This window comes from Panicum hallii, chromosome 3 (assembly GCF_002211085.1).
Source record: "Panicum hallii strain FIL2 chromosome 3, PHallii_v3.1, whole genome shotgun sequence".
Taxonomy (NCBI): Eukaryota; Viridiplantae; Streptophyta; class Magnoliopsida; order Poales; family Poaceae; genus Panicum; species Panicum hallii.
In genome coordinates this window covers 561,402-576,823 of record NC_038044.1, presented here as the reverse complement: position 1 = coordinate 576,823, position 15,422 = coordinate 561,402, and the positions used below count along the sequence as shown (strand labels likewise).

The following is a 15,422-nucleotide window of genomic DNA, read 5'->3' as shown; positions in this document are numbered from 1 at the left end:
GCTAGTGCTGTGTCTTTTGATCATGTCCCTTGAACACAAAGAGAGAGTGATAATGATTTTTTTTAAAAAAAAAGGCTATGCACAAACACGTATGCTACTATATATGAAACAAAGCCTATATGAAGTAAGTGCCAACTATGTATGTGGCGTACGTCACGGCCAAAACATCATCACATCATGATAAAAAGGAGCACTGCCTGCTATCACAAAGCTACCTTCATTCTTCAGCAAAATCAAAACCACACACACACACACACACACAAAAACATGTTGTGCCGATCTTACAATGCAGTCCACATGTAGAGAAACTTGTTGCTCACTCCATCCAGGATGGATTCTGAATTGTCGATGGATTAAATAATGATGCAAGGAAAAATAATAATGCATGGTAGTGTACATACAAGTGGAAGTACTTACAGGATTACACACGTACGTACGTACGTACGTGTGGCCGTTGCACCGTGCCATCGATCACCTCACTTATTAGCGATTACCTACGTACAGTACATTTGCATCACCCCTATATACTGTAGTCTTTTGCACTTGTAGAGAAATAATCAAGTCTTACTCTGCGCCTCTGCGTGCCTCTGCTGCTTGGGTTTGGAAAGATCAAACTTAGAAAATTTTGACTGACAATTAAGCAAATTCCATGGATACTATTTAGTGTGTAAAATTCGTCTCCATGTACATACATTCGCACTTCACACACCTTCTCATCAGGATGATAATTATTTTTGCCACAATTGCTAATAATATACCGTAACCAAATCAATGACCAAAGTATACTCTTGATACCTTCTCCAATCCTAAAAAGACTGTAAAAAATATAGAAAGTATTACATATATATAGCAAGCCACAACCCCTCCATCATGCATTCATGCACCAGGCACTTTTTTGTTATTTACATATCAGGCTCGGCAGGATGAGCAAAAAAGCAGTACGTGGTGTTTTGTATTTTTCGTGTTGTGCTATGGCCATCTCCTTATTTGGAGTGTCAGTATCAGAACTATTATTCTTGTGTAATAACAATGATTTGGTACTTAAAATCTCATTGGTTGACCGGGTGCAGGACCATCGTATATGCTTGCAGATAATTATAATTGCCAAACTGCATTATTGGGGAAGAATAGGCCTAGTCATATGTATCTAAGAGCGCCTCCATAATGTCGTCAGCTTCTTATCTGCAGGGCTGTCCATCTTATGATACATAGCACAACACATAACACCTCTAATGATCTAGCTATAGAGTGATCTATCTTCTAAATTAATATATATGTGGGAGAGGAAATAAAAAAGAGAAAACCAGGATTTAAATAGTCGCATAAATTAAATTAGGTTGTTAAGAACCATAATCAATTTAGGCTGGCATGAAAAGGCAAGAACAAACTATATAGGATGTAAATGAATTGAAAATAAAAATATACAAAGGTTGTAGTCGTCTACCTTACTTACTCTAGTACGAAATCCACACGCTCAGCGAATTGTTTTTGTTGCTTCCTTACTTACTTAGAATCATGCACGTGCCCCAACTAAAATAGCTCTTTGTAAAGCGACGCAATATGGATGTTACAAAATTGATAGACCATATATACTCCAATAATGAAAAGGGGGAAAACTTATGCGGAGAAACCCAGCATTGTTAGCCAAATTCATTCGAGCACAGAATCCATACGTTAGGAAAGGTGAAAGGCATGCTCTGGCTTGTGAGCTTGTCGCATCGCATGAGCAAAAAGAGGGCATGACAGGCCAAAAGCGGCAAGAGGCCCACTTTCCAGCGACCAGGAACGCGGATGAGCCGCCCAGGGGCAAATCGGTAACTCCGCATGCCGTGCCCACCGTAAGCCCGTGTCTTTTATTCCCGGGAAAACCCCTGGAAATCTCCTCCCTCGACTCTTGTCCTGTTTCGCTCTCTCTTGCCGTCCCCGCAATCTCTCCTCTCGCTCCGCCTTCAATCCCCAACCAAACCCCTCCTCTCCACTCTCACTCCCTCGCCCGCGTCGCCATCATTCGTGGGGGCGCCGCGCTTTAATCCCTCCCCATCCCGAATTTCTGTGGCCTCCAGTCTCTCCGCTTGGATTTCGCCAAGATTGAGTAATCGCCTCCCTCCTCTCCTTCCCCCTAATTTCTCTTTCCTTTCCATCTGGCTCGCGTTTGCTTCTTCCCGATTTGTTGCCGTCGTCCTCGTCGTCTCCCACCACTTCGTCTAGTGTAGGACTCGGTCCTGTCCTAGCCACCTGTCCTCCTCGCTTCCATCGCCATTGTCGCTCTCCCTCTCTGCTCGAGCCGCCTGCTTTCTTGGACCGGTCCGGGGGCTCGCCACGGCCGGGCGTAAATGCCCGTCCGTGCAGAGGATCCCAGCCTTCTCCGCTCCAAATCCCGTCCTTGTTTCCCCCAATTAAGAGCTCGACAAGATTCTTCAACGCTCCCTAATCCTAGTAGCCAGAGATGACAAAATCGTCCTGACTGCTCCTGCCCAGGCAGGCTCCCCGGCGGCTGCTCAGCTCTGAGGGCCGCCCCCACTGCTATGGGCTTCTTGATCTGCGCCTGCATCCTCCAGCTCCTGCTCTTGGCCACCGCTTCCGGGGTGGCGGCGCAGTCGCAGCCGCTGTCGCCGGCCAGGATCCTCGACGCGACGCTGCAGGACTACGCGTACCGGGCGTTCGTGCGCCCGCGCACCGGCATTGTCTACAACGCCACCCTCCCCGCCAACCTCACCGGCATTGCGGTCGCCGCGGTCCGCCTGCGCAGCGGCAGCCTCCGGCGGAAGGGCTTCGCGGACTACTTCGAGTTCGGCATCCCCACCGGCGTCGTCGTGCAGCCGCACGTCGAGCGGGTGGTGCTCGTCTACCACAACCTCGGCAGTTCGTCGGACAACTACTACCCGCTCCCCGGGTACACCTACCTCGCGCCGGTGCTCGGGCTGCTGGCCTACGACGCGGCCAACCTCTCGGCCGTGGGTCTGCAGGAGCTCAACATTGTCGCGTCAGGGAGTCCGATTTCTGTCACTTTCAGCAATGTCAGGGCGGTGCCGTCAGGCAGTGCTGCGCCGCGGTGTGTGGTGTTTGATTTGAATGGTGTGCCGCAGTTCCGGAACCTGGAGGCAACCAACGTGTGCTCGACGTTTCGCCAAGGGCACATCTCAATAGTGGTGAATTCCAGTAAGATTGCTCCATCTCCTGCTCCACCTGGCGCAATTGCCCCGCCGATACCGACTCCGGGAGGGCAAAAGAAGGGAAACTCAAAGGCGTGGAGGATTGCCGTTAGCGTGGTTGGGGCTGCCATAGCATTGGGGCTGCTGGCTGTGCTTCTGCTGTGTTTGGTCAGGTACAAAAGGGATAAGAAGTTAGAGGTGATGGAACGGAATGCGGAGGTTGGGGAGACGTTACGGATGGCGCAGGTTGGGCGGACGCAGGCACCTGTGGCCTTGGGGACGCGGACACAACCAGTGATTGAGAACGATTATGCTGCATAGCATTCTTTTGAGATTTTTGCAGAGTTCTTTCTAGTCCAGTAACAGAAAGACTTGATGGTTATGGCTAGCGACGGGGTTGTCCATTGGTTGGTTGAGGCAGCAAATTTTCCATATCCATGAGGGTGATGCTAGCTTCTGATTTCAGAGCTCAGGTTCTGCTCCGTGAGGGTTCAGCACATTCTTTTGGTGGATTTATTCAGAAGGTTATATTTTGTACCTCAAGCAATGGATATGTTCATGTTCATAGTTGCCATGTTCATATGTGGGGAGTTCCTTTCATCTGCAAGCAAGCAATGGTGGGGGAATGTTTGTCATCTCAGATTGGGAATTCTTGATTATTTTTTTGGGTTGATGTATTCAAGAGGAAATGGGTTTGGCAATAAAACTGAGGTAACAGTAACACTCATTGCACATTGCGTGTTGGTAAAACTCATTCATCCAGTTCCATTTCGAATTCATTTCTTTTTCTTCTCCATTTGGCTTGTCATGTTTACGCAACTGCTAAGATGATGGAGTGATGTACATGTTTTAACTTTTACCTATCCAGTGTCGTGGTAATTAGTCTGATTCTGGTAATTTAGATTTCATGGCCATTTGTTTTTACATCAGTTTTGTATGTTGTCCTGGAAGACTGTAACTTTTCACTGCCTTCTGAGAAACAACTTAATTTCCACTCGTGTATTTTTCTGATTCTGGTAATTTAGACTTCATGGCCATTTGTTTTTACATCAGTTTTGTATGTTGTCCTGGAAGACTGTAACTTTTCACTGCCTTCTGAGAAACAACTTAATTTCCACTCGTGTATTTTTCTCATTGTCGACATAACTATTTACCCCCATAATATTACAGGACTCTAGGTTACCTATCATATGATTGTTTAGCACTACAAAAACTAGTTTGTGTTGATGCTGAGTTTATCGTGTTGCACTTTGGTGTTGGTCCAAATGCAAGGATTAAGAAGGTATGGTTAATGTAAGTATGGCCAGTCTGCAAAATAAATGTGAATTGGGTAGAGGGATTGAAGAATAATCCGAATGAAAAATTCCAAAGTTTATCTTTTCCTTCTGGTAGCATCTTGGCTCGGTCGTCAATTGTCATGTTAGTTAGAAATATTAAAAGTTTCATTTGAGCTGTCAGTGGGGACCTGTATGGTCATCAAAGAAAAGAAGGTGCATTCATTTGCTTATTGAGTCAATTTGAATTTGCTATAGAATTTTCTGTGCTTATCACGCTTACCGATATGGAATCAGGAAAGAGGAACCTTACATGTGTATTCTGTTGGCTCTTGTTTACACAAGCTGGTTTTCACATGTATCTTCAGATTCTCTGCAATTCTGTACTAGCTTGTAGTGTTTATAGAAATTAAAAGAAAGAAAGATTGCATGAGGAAAGAGCATGTACAATCTGTGATAAGCATCAATATGAGAGCTGGCCAGAGCTTTAAGACGGTCACTTTCTGAGCATGCAGTGTTCTTTTGGGCGGGTGCACTTTGCTGCTGCATGTTCAGTTTCGCGTTGGGAATCATGGGGGCATGAGCAAACTGACGTGTGATTTGTACTTGTAGTTTTATGATTAGTGTTGGAAATGTGATGATGTCTGAGAGTTGAGTTCCTTTGTTTGAGGTGAGCATGGTGCTGAAGTGAGAAGCAAACTTGTTAGCATGGTGCTGAAGTGAGAAGCAACCTTGAGTAGAAAATTGGTAGCACTTGCTGCAATTGCAAGCGTGTGTATGTATCTGGTGAGCTACTACTAATTTGCTAGACCTGCACACACGTGAGGCTAGGATGCCAGCGGGAGGGAATGCATAGATATTTCAGATTTGTATGGATTTTCTAGGTGTGCCTAGAAGTAACAAACAGAAGCAAGCTCACGCCAGGATGGTTTTGGACATGGAGAAAGACAAGTGTCCTGAGGTGCATAGGTTCCATCCATGCTGGATGAAGGGAGAGTGAGCTGTGAAAATGTAGTAACTTTTTGGTGGTTTTGTTCGTGGCAGGCAGCTAGCCAGGCACAGGTTTGTGATTGTGAAGCTAGTGCTGGAGCCTTTTGGCATGGTAGCGGAATCTTTGCTGTCAATGTGCACGGGGTCACTCACGGGTCATGTGCGCTGGCCTGGCCGCCGCCCCATTTGGCGTTTGCCTTGCTAGGCTCGCCGTGGTGGAAGGTATGTTTGTTTTCTAATGGGAACGCTGCATGCTGTGTACTGTTTGGAAGTGTTAAACAAATTGTTGTGGGACTACTGTGCAGTTTGTGTTTGAGCTGATTTTTACTGTCTGTGTGCCGGTGCCAGCTCTGTTCTCCTCTGGTAACTTGGTGAGCATCGAGATGCGTGGTAGACTGAATCACCAGTGTAGCATACTATACTAGCTGTCATGTACTAGTAGTAATAGCCATTGTTCCTAGAAAACTGCTGATGAATCCAAGGCCAATGTCAGCTGCATCATGGTACTAGGAATGCAATGCTTTTTCAGACATCACAGATGACTATCGATATAGCTTAGGTACCTCTGATTCTGTTTATTAAGCTGAAAAGAGAACAAGAGTTGATAGCATGTACGTGGACGGACTGCAGCAAGGAAGCAAGCAACAGTGAGAACTCAGCAGTCAGTAGCAGCGTTCAACAAATGCAGACAGCCAGGCAGAACGAGCATCACGAGATGAGTCACCGGCCGGCGAGCGACCTAAGGAGCACTCTCCTCCTGAGCCTCAACAAGGTGGGCCGTGCCGTGCCATATTACTTGCATTTTCTCTATTCTTCCTAACTGGGCTGCTGTTGGCCCGTGGGCTGTTGCTGCTGCTGGTTGGCCTTGTGGTTCCCCCCTTTGGGCTCGGCAAATATGCTCCAATTTTTTGTGAACTAGTATTTGAGCATTTTATAAAAAAAAAAGAATGTTGCTTCAAAAGTAATGCTGAATATAAATTTATGAAAATGTTGAAATGCGCATAAAAGAACACAAAATCAACATTTTCGTTGGGCTAACTGGGAAACGGCACGCATGCTCGGATTGCTTAAGAGGACCCCCACTTGCTTGTGGTCTCGTTTGAGTTCAGAGTTCACACTTGAAAGGACTTTGAAGGAAAAGAAGGTTTTCCCTTTTAAAAACAGAGAGTAAAGAAGGTTCCCATGTGTTCCCAATCTTGGATCCCGAGCTAAGAAATGCACGTCCTTGGTACTCGAGGATCTTGACCGGCGACAAAGAGATCAAATGAAAGGCCCAAATAAAGCAGCTAACTGTGACATGTAAAGACGATATTTATGTAGATGCCACATGGCACATGCTGCACTTAGTTCTTCCTAATCGTCGCTACTAATAGGAACAGAAGATGACCTTTCTTTACCACTGTGGTACAGCTTGCAAGATGGCACCTTTCTTTACTACTGAGGTAGCTGCTAACACCATGCGTTGATTCTCACTTATCGTATTACATTACATGACAGGTATATGGTAGTGCAAATAAACAGTGGTTTGGGCATTGCAATCCTTTTTCCATGTCAGCACATTGCAAAAGAAGAAATACCATTGTCAGAAACAGTGGTTTGGGCATCCTATCCAAGGAAATGAACAGCAAAAAACCGCGCCCGTGAAATCCTTTGAACGAAGACACGTCGCCTGGGGGACCCGGCGGCCAAGGAGAAAACTAAAAGGCGCACGGCGGCAGAGCTGAGCAGCAACTTTTGTCGAGTTCCGTGCCCGGCCACTCCGCGGGTCCTGCGATCATGTCCACGTTGCCGCTTGCTTGCTTGAGAACGCATGGGACGGCCTCATCATTCTTTTCTATTCCTACCACTCGTGCCAAGCATACATATATTTTAGTTTGCAATTGTATTACTAGTAGACAAAAATAGTTCACTTATTAGTGCTATACTCAATGTCTGTAAATGAACATGTGTATGTAAAAAGCAACTGATGTCTACATTGTGTTTCGAGAAAATAAAAAATATGCATTGTACTCCTTCTCTTCTAAAATATAGATTGTTTTGAAATTTTTAGATTCATAGTTATGTATCTAGATATAACGTATATCTAAATGCATAGCAAAATCTACGAATCTAGAAAAGTCAAAACGATCTGTATTTTGAAACGGAGGTAGTAGTAGCGGCTAAAAAATAATGGGCAAAGCCACGATAAAAGACACCTATGTGAAGCATTTATTGAAAAAAAGCTACTCAATTTTTTGTTGTTATTAACTTTCCTATGTTGCTTTTGTAACTTTTTTCCTATCCCATTTTCCATTTTGGAAATTGAGAACATGGCACAAAAAGTGTGTGATAGTGTTAGAAATAATCTTGACTAGTAGTGCAGTAGGTATATGTAAGTTACTTAGGTTCCAAGTCTAGTCAAGTCTAGTCTTTGCCTTAGGATGCAAGTCTTTGCCATTAGGAACCTAAGTTGAGTCAAGTCAAGTCTTTGCCTTGGCATATAAGCCACTGTGGTTGTGTAGTAGTGTATATCTAGTGCTATAAATAGAGAGGAGAGGGCCTAGCTCCCTCAAGAGTTCAAGCAGCACCAAAGGAGAGTGATCTGGTTATTCTCTTCATAAGAGGAGTGTATGTGGCTGCTGGCAGGTTGCCGTAAAGGACTGCCTGGGCTGCAGAGTAGGAGTTGCCATAGCCGGATGCTTACAGGCTGACCGGAGGAAACTTTAGGTACTTAGGGAGGAGCTGATCAAGTGGATCAGTTTCAAGTAGGTTGTTGCGGCAACTAGTATGTTTCTGCGTGAAACTATTGTGTTAGCGTGTATCTTGGGTAGTGTGTTGTCCCAATATGGTTTGTATCTTCGGTAGTGTGTTGTCCTAATAGTGGTACCAGAAGCCTAGGTTGGTGAGATGTCAAAGATCATGCCAGGAGACGGGTCGAGCAAGGCTGCTGCGGGCAGCGAGGGCGCGACCAAGATACCAGGGAGGGAAGGGAAGGTGATCCTCCCGCACCGGATGCTGAACAAGACCAACTACGGTGCTTGGACCGTAAGGATGAAGCTGCTGATGCGTGCTCAGGGCGTGTGGGATGTGGTTGATTCCGATGCCAAGCAGCGCATCAAGGATGAAGAGAAGGACAGCATGGCCATGGCAATCATCTCCATGGGGCTTGGAGATGAGATGCTGATGCAAGTTGCTGAGGAGTCCGCATTCGAGATGTGGACAGCACTGCGCTCGATGCATATGGGGGCAGAGCGTGCGAAGGAGGCGAAGGTCCAGACGTTGGGTTGGGAGCTCGAGAACCTTTGCATGGGGAATGAGGAGTCGATTGGTAACTTCGCAGCAAAAGTAATGCTTCTTGTTGGCCAAGTTTGAGGACTTGGAGAGAAGATTGAGGAGACACAAGTCGTCAAAAGGCTGCTGCGAGCAATCTCTGACAAGTTCGTCCATATTGCATCAGCGATTGAGCAATTTGGAGACTTGAAGAAGATGACCTTGGAGGAGGTCATTAGCTCCATTAAGACGCACGAGGAACGCGTCAAGGCACGAGGAGCACGCTTTGAGGAGCAGCTCCTCATGACAAGTGGCCTGGAGTCATCACGTGGCCGCGGCCGTGGTCGTGGATGTGGAGGCGAAATCCGCAAGGACAAGAGCAGTGATCAGTGCTCCAACTGTGCAGGGTATGGGCATCATTCATATGAGTGCCCTTCAGGGAATAGGCAATAAGAAAGAGGAGAAGGTGCTTCTTGCTGAAGGTTTTAGCATGGCTGATGATGAGCCGGCTCTGCTGTGAGGATGCAACAGAAGATGGTGGTACTGCGGTGCCACAAGAAGACGACGTTACTGCGGTGACGTGAGAAGATGGTGGTGCTGCGGTGCCACAAGAAGACGTCGCTGCGGTGACGTGACAAGAAACTGATGGTGATGCGGTACTATGAGGATACTGTAGCGTTGTGAGGCTGCTAGAAGAAAATGGTGGCCGCGAGCTGCTGAAAGAGAAGATGCTGGCATGGTGGTACTGCGAGCGACGTGCACAGCAAGGAGAAAGAGAAGGCCGCTACGTGTGGCAAGAAGATGCGGTGCTCCGCATAGAAGAGTGTAGTCAAGATTATGGGAAGGTTGTTAGCAATAATTTTGACTAGTAGTGCAGTAGGTACATGCAAGTTACTTACACTCCAAGTCTAGTCAAGTTTAGTCTTTGCTTTAGGATCCAAGTTTTTGCCTTAGGGACCAAGTTGAGTCAAGTCAAGTTTTTGCCTCGGCATGTAAGCCAATGTGGTTGTAGTAGCGTATATCTAGTGCTATAAATAGAGAGGAGGGCCTAGCTCCCTCAAGAGTTCAAGCAGCACCAAAGGAGAGTAGGCTGGTTGTTCTCTTCACAAGAGGAGTGCGTGTGTGGCTGCTGGCAGGTTGCCGTAAAGGAATGCCTAGGCTGCAGAGTAGAAGTTGCCGTAGCCGGATGCTTACAGGCTGACTGGAGGCAACTTTAGATACTTAGGGGAGGATCTGATCAAGTGGATCAGTTCCAAGTAGGTTGTTGCGGCAACTAGTGTGTGTTCTGCGTGAAATTAGTGTGTTAGCGTGTATCTTCGGTAGTGTGCTGTCCCAACAGGGTTTGTATCTTCGGTAGTGTGCTGTCCCAACAGATAATAACGTACACGAACCAATTCTAAGGATGCCATGTTCAACATATGTCATTGAGTGCACCATTATACACGGGATATTTTTATTCCTTCATCATACTAACTGCAGCGGTATCAGGCAAGGCGAGATTTGTGAATGCAACAGTCAACCATGCATGAGCTCTGCTAATGGCAGTATATGCAAAACTAGTTGGTGCTGAGAGTAGAAGTAGATCTGATGCTGAGGTTCACTCAACATGGAAGCAGCCAAGCAATCGACTGTAGCCAGCCCTGTGTTTTTTTCCCTGGTGCGCCAAGGCTAGCTGATGAATGATCGGCCACTACTCTTCTCTTTCTCTGGTAAAGTGAAAGGTGAAAAAGGGCACCAGCGTCCACTCGCTCTCCATCTCGATCGGTGGACAAGCAGCAGCAGCAGCCAGGCAACGCACAACCAACATGCATGCTTCAACATCATTTCCTTTCTTCACCGACAAAAGCCTTCTACCCGACTCCACTCTATAGCTACTCTGTTGCAATATAATACTACTACTTTGTTTTACATGGTTCATGGGTTTCTTGCTACCTACTACATTGTTATTTTATCTACACTACGTTATCATAACTAATGCTAAAGCGTATGATTCATATAGAGGCATTTTGGAGAATTTAAACAGTTTCTGCAAACTTAGTTATAATTCATGCAAATTAAGCTGTCCTTGGGTAACCATGGAACAAGGCTGGTCCAGTTATTGTTGTCAGGTGTACAACTAGTTCACTATGGTTCATGTGTGCATTTTCGAGTGTGTGCATCGCACCCTCTGAAAACAAGTAGGTTATTTTTTTTTGGATTACTCATCAAACGCATATAGCTAGACATTTGGATCAAACTGTCAAATTCAAGTGTATGAGCAATTCTGCAATAAGTATCGTGGCTACATGAGCACGGCCACACAAGATCAAGTTACCTTTGGAGGCTCCAATGCAATCAAGCACACACAAGCTGACAGGCCTTGTTCCCTAGTCACCCATCTATACCTCCCCTCCGTCAAGTCGCTTTTTCTCTGTTCCTCACAAGAGCTAATCCCCCACTACATCGAGACAGAATACTCTGCCGCTGTCTCTCACCTTGTTCCTTTCTTTCTTTCCTTCATCAGTCTCAAATTTGTTAATGCCACGCGCAGCAGCCGTTATTCTTCCACCTCGTCCTTTTCTTTCTCGCGTCATCTCCTTCATTCTTCACATTTGAGAGAGAGAGAGAGAGAGAGAGAGAGAGAGAGAGAGAGAGAGGGGAAAGGACGAGGACGGAGGAGCAAGCGGTGGCGCTTCAGCTGGGTTGCAAGAGGGGGAGAAGGCAGAGGAGCAATGGGGGTGGGCAGCGACAACGCTGCGTTCTCCTTCTCCTCCACTACGTCCCCGCGCTTCTGCAACCCCATCAGTCATAGGAGGTGAGGATTCCCATCTCTTGCTCTTTTTTCCCCACTTTTTTCTGAGTTCAACCGGCTTCGGGGAAACAGATTGCAATGCCGTGCTCGTCTTTGATCACCTCACCATCTCCGGCGGCGGCTTTTCTTCTTTGAGAAATTTATGCTCCGGCGGCTCAAGTCTGCATTTCATTCCATTGGTTTGGACTTGGACGCCGCCGGTTGTTTCTTTGAACGCGCTGCATTCGACGGAACGGAACCACGGAGATGGATGGAAATGCCTTCTACAGGGTTCTCAGTCAGTCTCACAGCCAATTCCATTTGTTTTTTGGAAGGAGGCATCAAACTGCTACTCTGAAAATGAGTTTGCTCCTCCAAAGATCATCAGATGGGCTTCAATTTTTCGCGCTCCTTAGAAGGTCACAAGATTTTTCTAGGTTCATGTCTCTTGGTTGTGGAGACTACGACATGCCGTCAGCAGTTTCTGAAGTAATAAATCATCAACATTGTGGCAACGGCAGAGTTCAAGTACCAGCAGCATTTACTGGAATTTCGTTTCCTTATTCTTCTTTTCATGTTCCTGGGAGTGCGTGGCAAAGTGGTGCTGAAAACCCTATGCTTGATGTTTACATATTCCAAAATTCAAATGGAAATCTTGGTGTCTAAAATTGCTGAACATTGCCTGCTGTGCAGGATATTTTCAGATGTTGCTGAGGATGTAACGGTATCGGTGGATGGACAATCTTTTCTACTGCACAAGGTTTCACTGTCTTTATTTCTTTAATTTTCTGTTTCCTCTAGTATATTTTTCTTGTGAATCTAGTACCTTAAAAGTGTCAATCTCTTTAGGTCACTAATAGGACCATTTAGTTGGGTGGTTGTATTTCTCTTCACTAGCAATTGAATCCTAAGCTACACTTTAGGATGATAGATGTGCCCAATCTAATTCCATATTGCACGGGCATGTTTCTTCTCAGTAAATTGACAAAAGAACAAATGTACGGAATGAAATGAATGTTGGTTATCAATTGAGGACATCGGAAATGTGGCATTCCTTGCAAATTTGGTTGTGATCTGAGCACAGTTCTTGTGCCGTGCTGTTAGTGGTTCTTTCTCACAATTTATAAATGTAATAACTTGCAGAAAGAATGGGTTTGAAGTTTGAATTTTTTTCTCTACTGGCTGAAAAGTAAATAATTAGCAAAGACGGCAGGAAATCCACTTTTATATATTTCTTTTCAATTATATGCTTATTGAACTTTTTGAAAACTACGAATTTTCTGTTGACTAATCTCTCTGCATAGTCCATGCACACTACAGAAACTGAATCAAAATATTACACTTCTCATCATACTCTACCCATGTACTTGTTTTGCAGTTTCCTTTAGTATCTCGGTGTGGACGTGTACGGAAAATGGTAGTGGACTCCAAGGATTCAGATCTCTTAAAGTTGGAGCTTGTAAATGTACCAGGGGGAGCTTTTGCATTCGAACTTGCTGCCAAGTTCTGTTATGGTAGCAATTTTGAAATAACCACTGCAAATGTGGCCCATCTCCGATGTGTTGCAGAATACTTGGAAATGACAGAGGACTATCAAGAGGAGAACCTCATTTTCAGGACAGAGACCTACTTAAACGAGTTTGTGCTCAAGAACCTTGACAAATCTCTGGAAGTTCTTTGTAAATGTGATGGATTGGACCCAATAGTGGAGGAAGTTGGTCTTGTAGACAGGTGTGTTGATGCAATTGCGATGAATGCAAGCAAGGAGCAGCTGGTTTCGGGCTTGGCACACTTGGAATGTCATGTGGGATCTGGAAAGTTGCACATGCACTCCCAGGATTGGTGGGTTGAAGACCTTTCTGCACTGAGAATCGAACACTATCGGCGTGTGATCGCTGCAATGAGGAGAACTGGGGTGAGGCCAGAGAGTATTGGCACCTCTATTACGCACTATGCCCAAACATCTCTAAAAGGTGTTGAAAGACGCCATGTATGGGACTCAGGTCCCTTTGTGGGAGACGATCAGAGAATGATTGTTGAAACACTCATCGATCTGTTGGCAACTGAAAATATTACGACCGTTACTTTGTCCTTCTTGTTTGGCATGCTGAGGATGGCAATTGAAGTTGATGCAAGTCTAGATTGTAGAATCGAAGTCGAGAAAAGGATAGGTCTCCAGCTTGAGATGGCATCACTAGACGATCTTCTGATCCCTTCTACGCAAACAAGTGACTCAATGTTTGATGTTGACACTGTGCACCGCATATTGGTAAACTTCTTGCAAAGGATCGACGAAGATGATTCAGGAGAGTTGTCATCTTGTGGATATGATTCTGAAGGACTAAAATCTCCAAGCCACAGTTCAGTCCTGAAGGTTGGAAGGCTGATGGATGGTTATCTGGCAGAGATAGCACCAGATCCATATCTGAAACTTCAGAAGTTCATGGCTCTTATTGAACTATTGCCAGAATATGCACGCATTGTTGATGACGGACTCTACCGTGCCATTGACATATACCTGAAGGTAATGTGCATTAGATTAGAAAGTTCACATTTTTGTAGCTGTTTCAGAAAATGCAGAGGTTAGATGTACATATATTTGATTCAGTGGCAACGATTGTTAGTAGACAGGTTTCCCATCTAAGTACTCCAATACTACCATGTATATACAAAATTATTCACACTTGATGAAAATGTATGTATGCAATCAGATAGAATAAACTCTAGCTGTTCACTGGGCTTTCATCTCCGTCTGATTAAAACCTGCTGAATGCCTGAATCAATCTTTAAGTCTGAAGACAAATTGCATGAAAAAAAAGCTAGTATCATTGATGAAAAATGTGATTTTTATATGATCAAAGTGAATATATTTAGCTGATCATTCACTGGGTATTGCTGCATCTCTGCCTAATTAAAAAAAGTTGGCCGGTCAATCTTTATGTCTGACCATATATATATCCTGTGTTTATTATTCATCAACAGGCACACCCATCTCTGACAGAATCAGAATGCAAGAAGCTGTGCAAGCTGATCGACTGCCAGAAGCTGTCGCAGGACGCGTCGAGCCACGCGGCGCAGAACGACCGCCTCCCGATCCAGATGGTGGTGCGCGTGCTCTACTTCGAGCAGCTGCGGCTGAAGTCCTCCTTCTCGGGGGGCGGCTCCGGCGGGTGTGGAGACGGCGGGCTGTCGCAGCGGTTCATGTGCAGCAGCAGCGGCGTGCCGAGCTCGTGCGTGTCCCCGCAGCGCGACAACTACGCGTCGCTGCGGCGGGAGAACCGTGAGCTGAAGCTGGAGATCTCGCGGATGCGGGTGCGGCTGACGGAGCTGGAGCGGGAGCAGGGGCTGATGAAGCAGCAGGGGATGCGCGGCGGGGACGGGCGGGCCGGGGAGCACGGGCGGGCGTTCCTGGCGTCGCTGTCGAGGGGGTTCGGGCGGATAAGCATGTTCGGCGGGCCGGCGGCGGCGGAGAAGAGGAGGAGGAAGAAGAGCTCGAGGAGCTCGCAGGGGTCGGAGGGGAAGAACCGGAGGCGGCAGAAGGCGTCCTTGGCATACGACCGAAGCAGCTTGGAAACACAACACTGATAGCAGTGCGTCACTGACACAAGCTTTGCTACAAGTTTAGGATGGATGTGGGCAGATGGAGATAGCTGTGCTTGCTACACAAGCTTAGATAGTGAGCCAGATTTGGATCATGGACATGTACCAGTATCACTACCTGTATGCATCTTCATACCTGACTGTAATATATACTAGTAGTCTATAGAGTATGCTGTTTTGGGTGTGGCTCTTTGCCTGAATGCCTGGCTAGGCACAGAATGAGGCTCGTGCAGCATGCTCTCTATCTGCATTGCATGGATCAAGCTTTGCCTCTCATTTTTTCAGTTTTGCTCGGCACTCAGGGAATGGATTTGTCCAAATAAGGGCTCACGGAGACGAAAGCAAGAAGGCACGTCTCATGGTAACAATAATGGCACCAGAGGACGA

General features: G+C 46.1%; 2 protein-coding genes across 2 annotated transcripts; both read left to right on the top strand.

The window, feature by feature from the left end:
- The first annotated feature begins 1,903 nt into the window (after positions 1-1,903).
- Positions 1,904-6,077, top strand: LOC112888117. The gene is made up of 2 exons (XM_025954471.1): positions 1,904-5,387; positions 5,471-6,077. The coding sequence occupies exon 1, from the start codon at positions 2,526-2,528 to the stop codon at positions 3,471-3,473; it is 948 nt and encodes a 315-aa protein (XP_025810256.1). The 5' UTR covers positions 1,904-2,525; the 3' UTR covers positions 3,474-5,387; positions 5,471-6,077.
- Positions 6,078-11,098: 5,021 nt separating this feature from the next.
- Positions 11,099-15,223, top strand: LOC112886692 (BTB/POZ domain-containing protein At3g08570-like). Its single transcript, XM_025952661.1, has 4 exons — positions 11,099-11,459; positions 12,129-12,195; positions 12,814-13,959; positions 14,418-15,223. Exons 1-4 carry the CDS (start codon positions 11,377-11,379, stop codon positions 15,018-15,020), a joined length of 1,899 nt encoding a protein of 632 aa, XP_025808446.1. The 5' UTR covers positions 11,099-11,376; the 3' UTR covers positions 15,021-15,223.
- Positions 15,224-15,422: the final 199 nt, after the last annotated feature.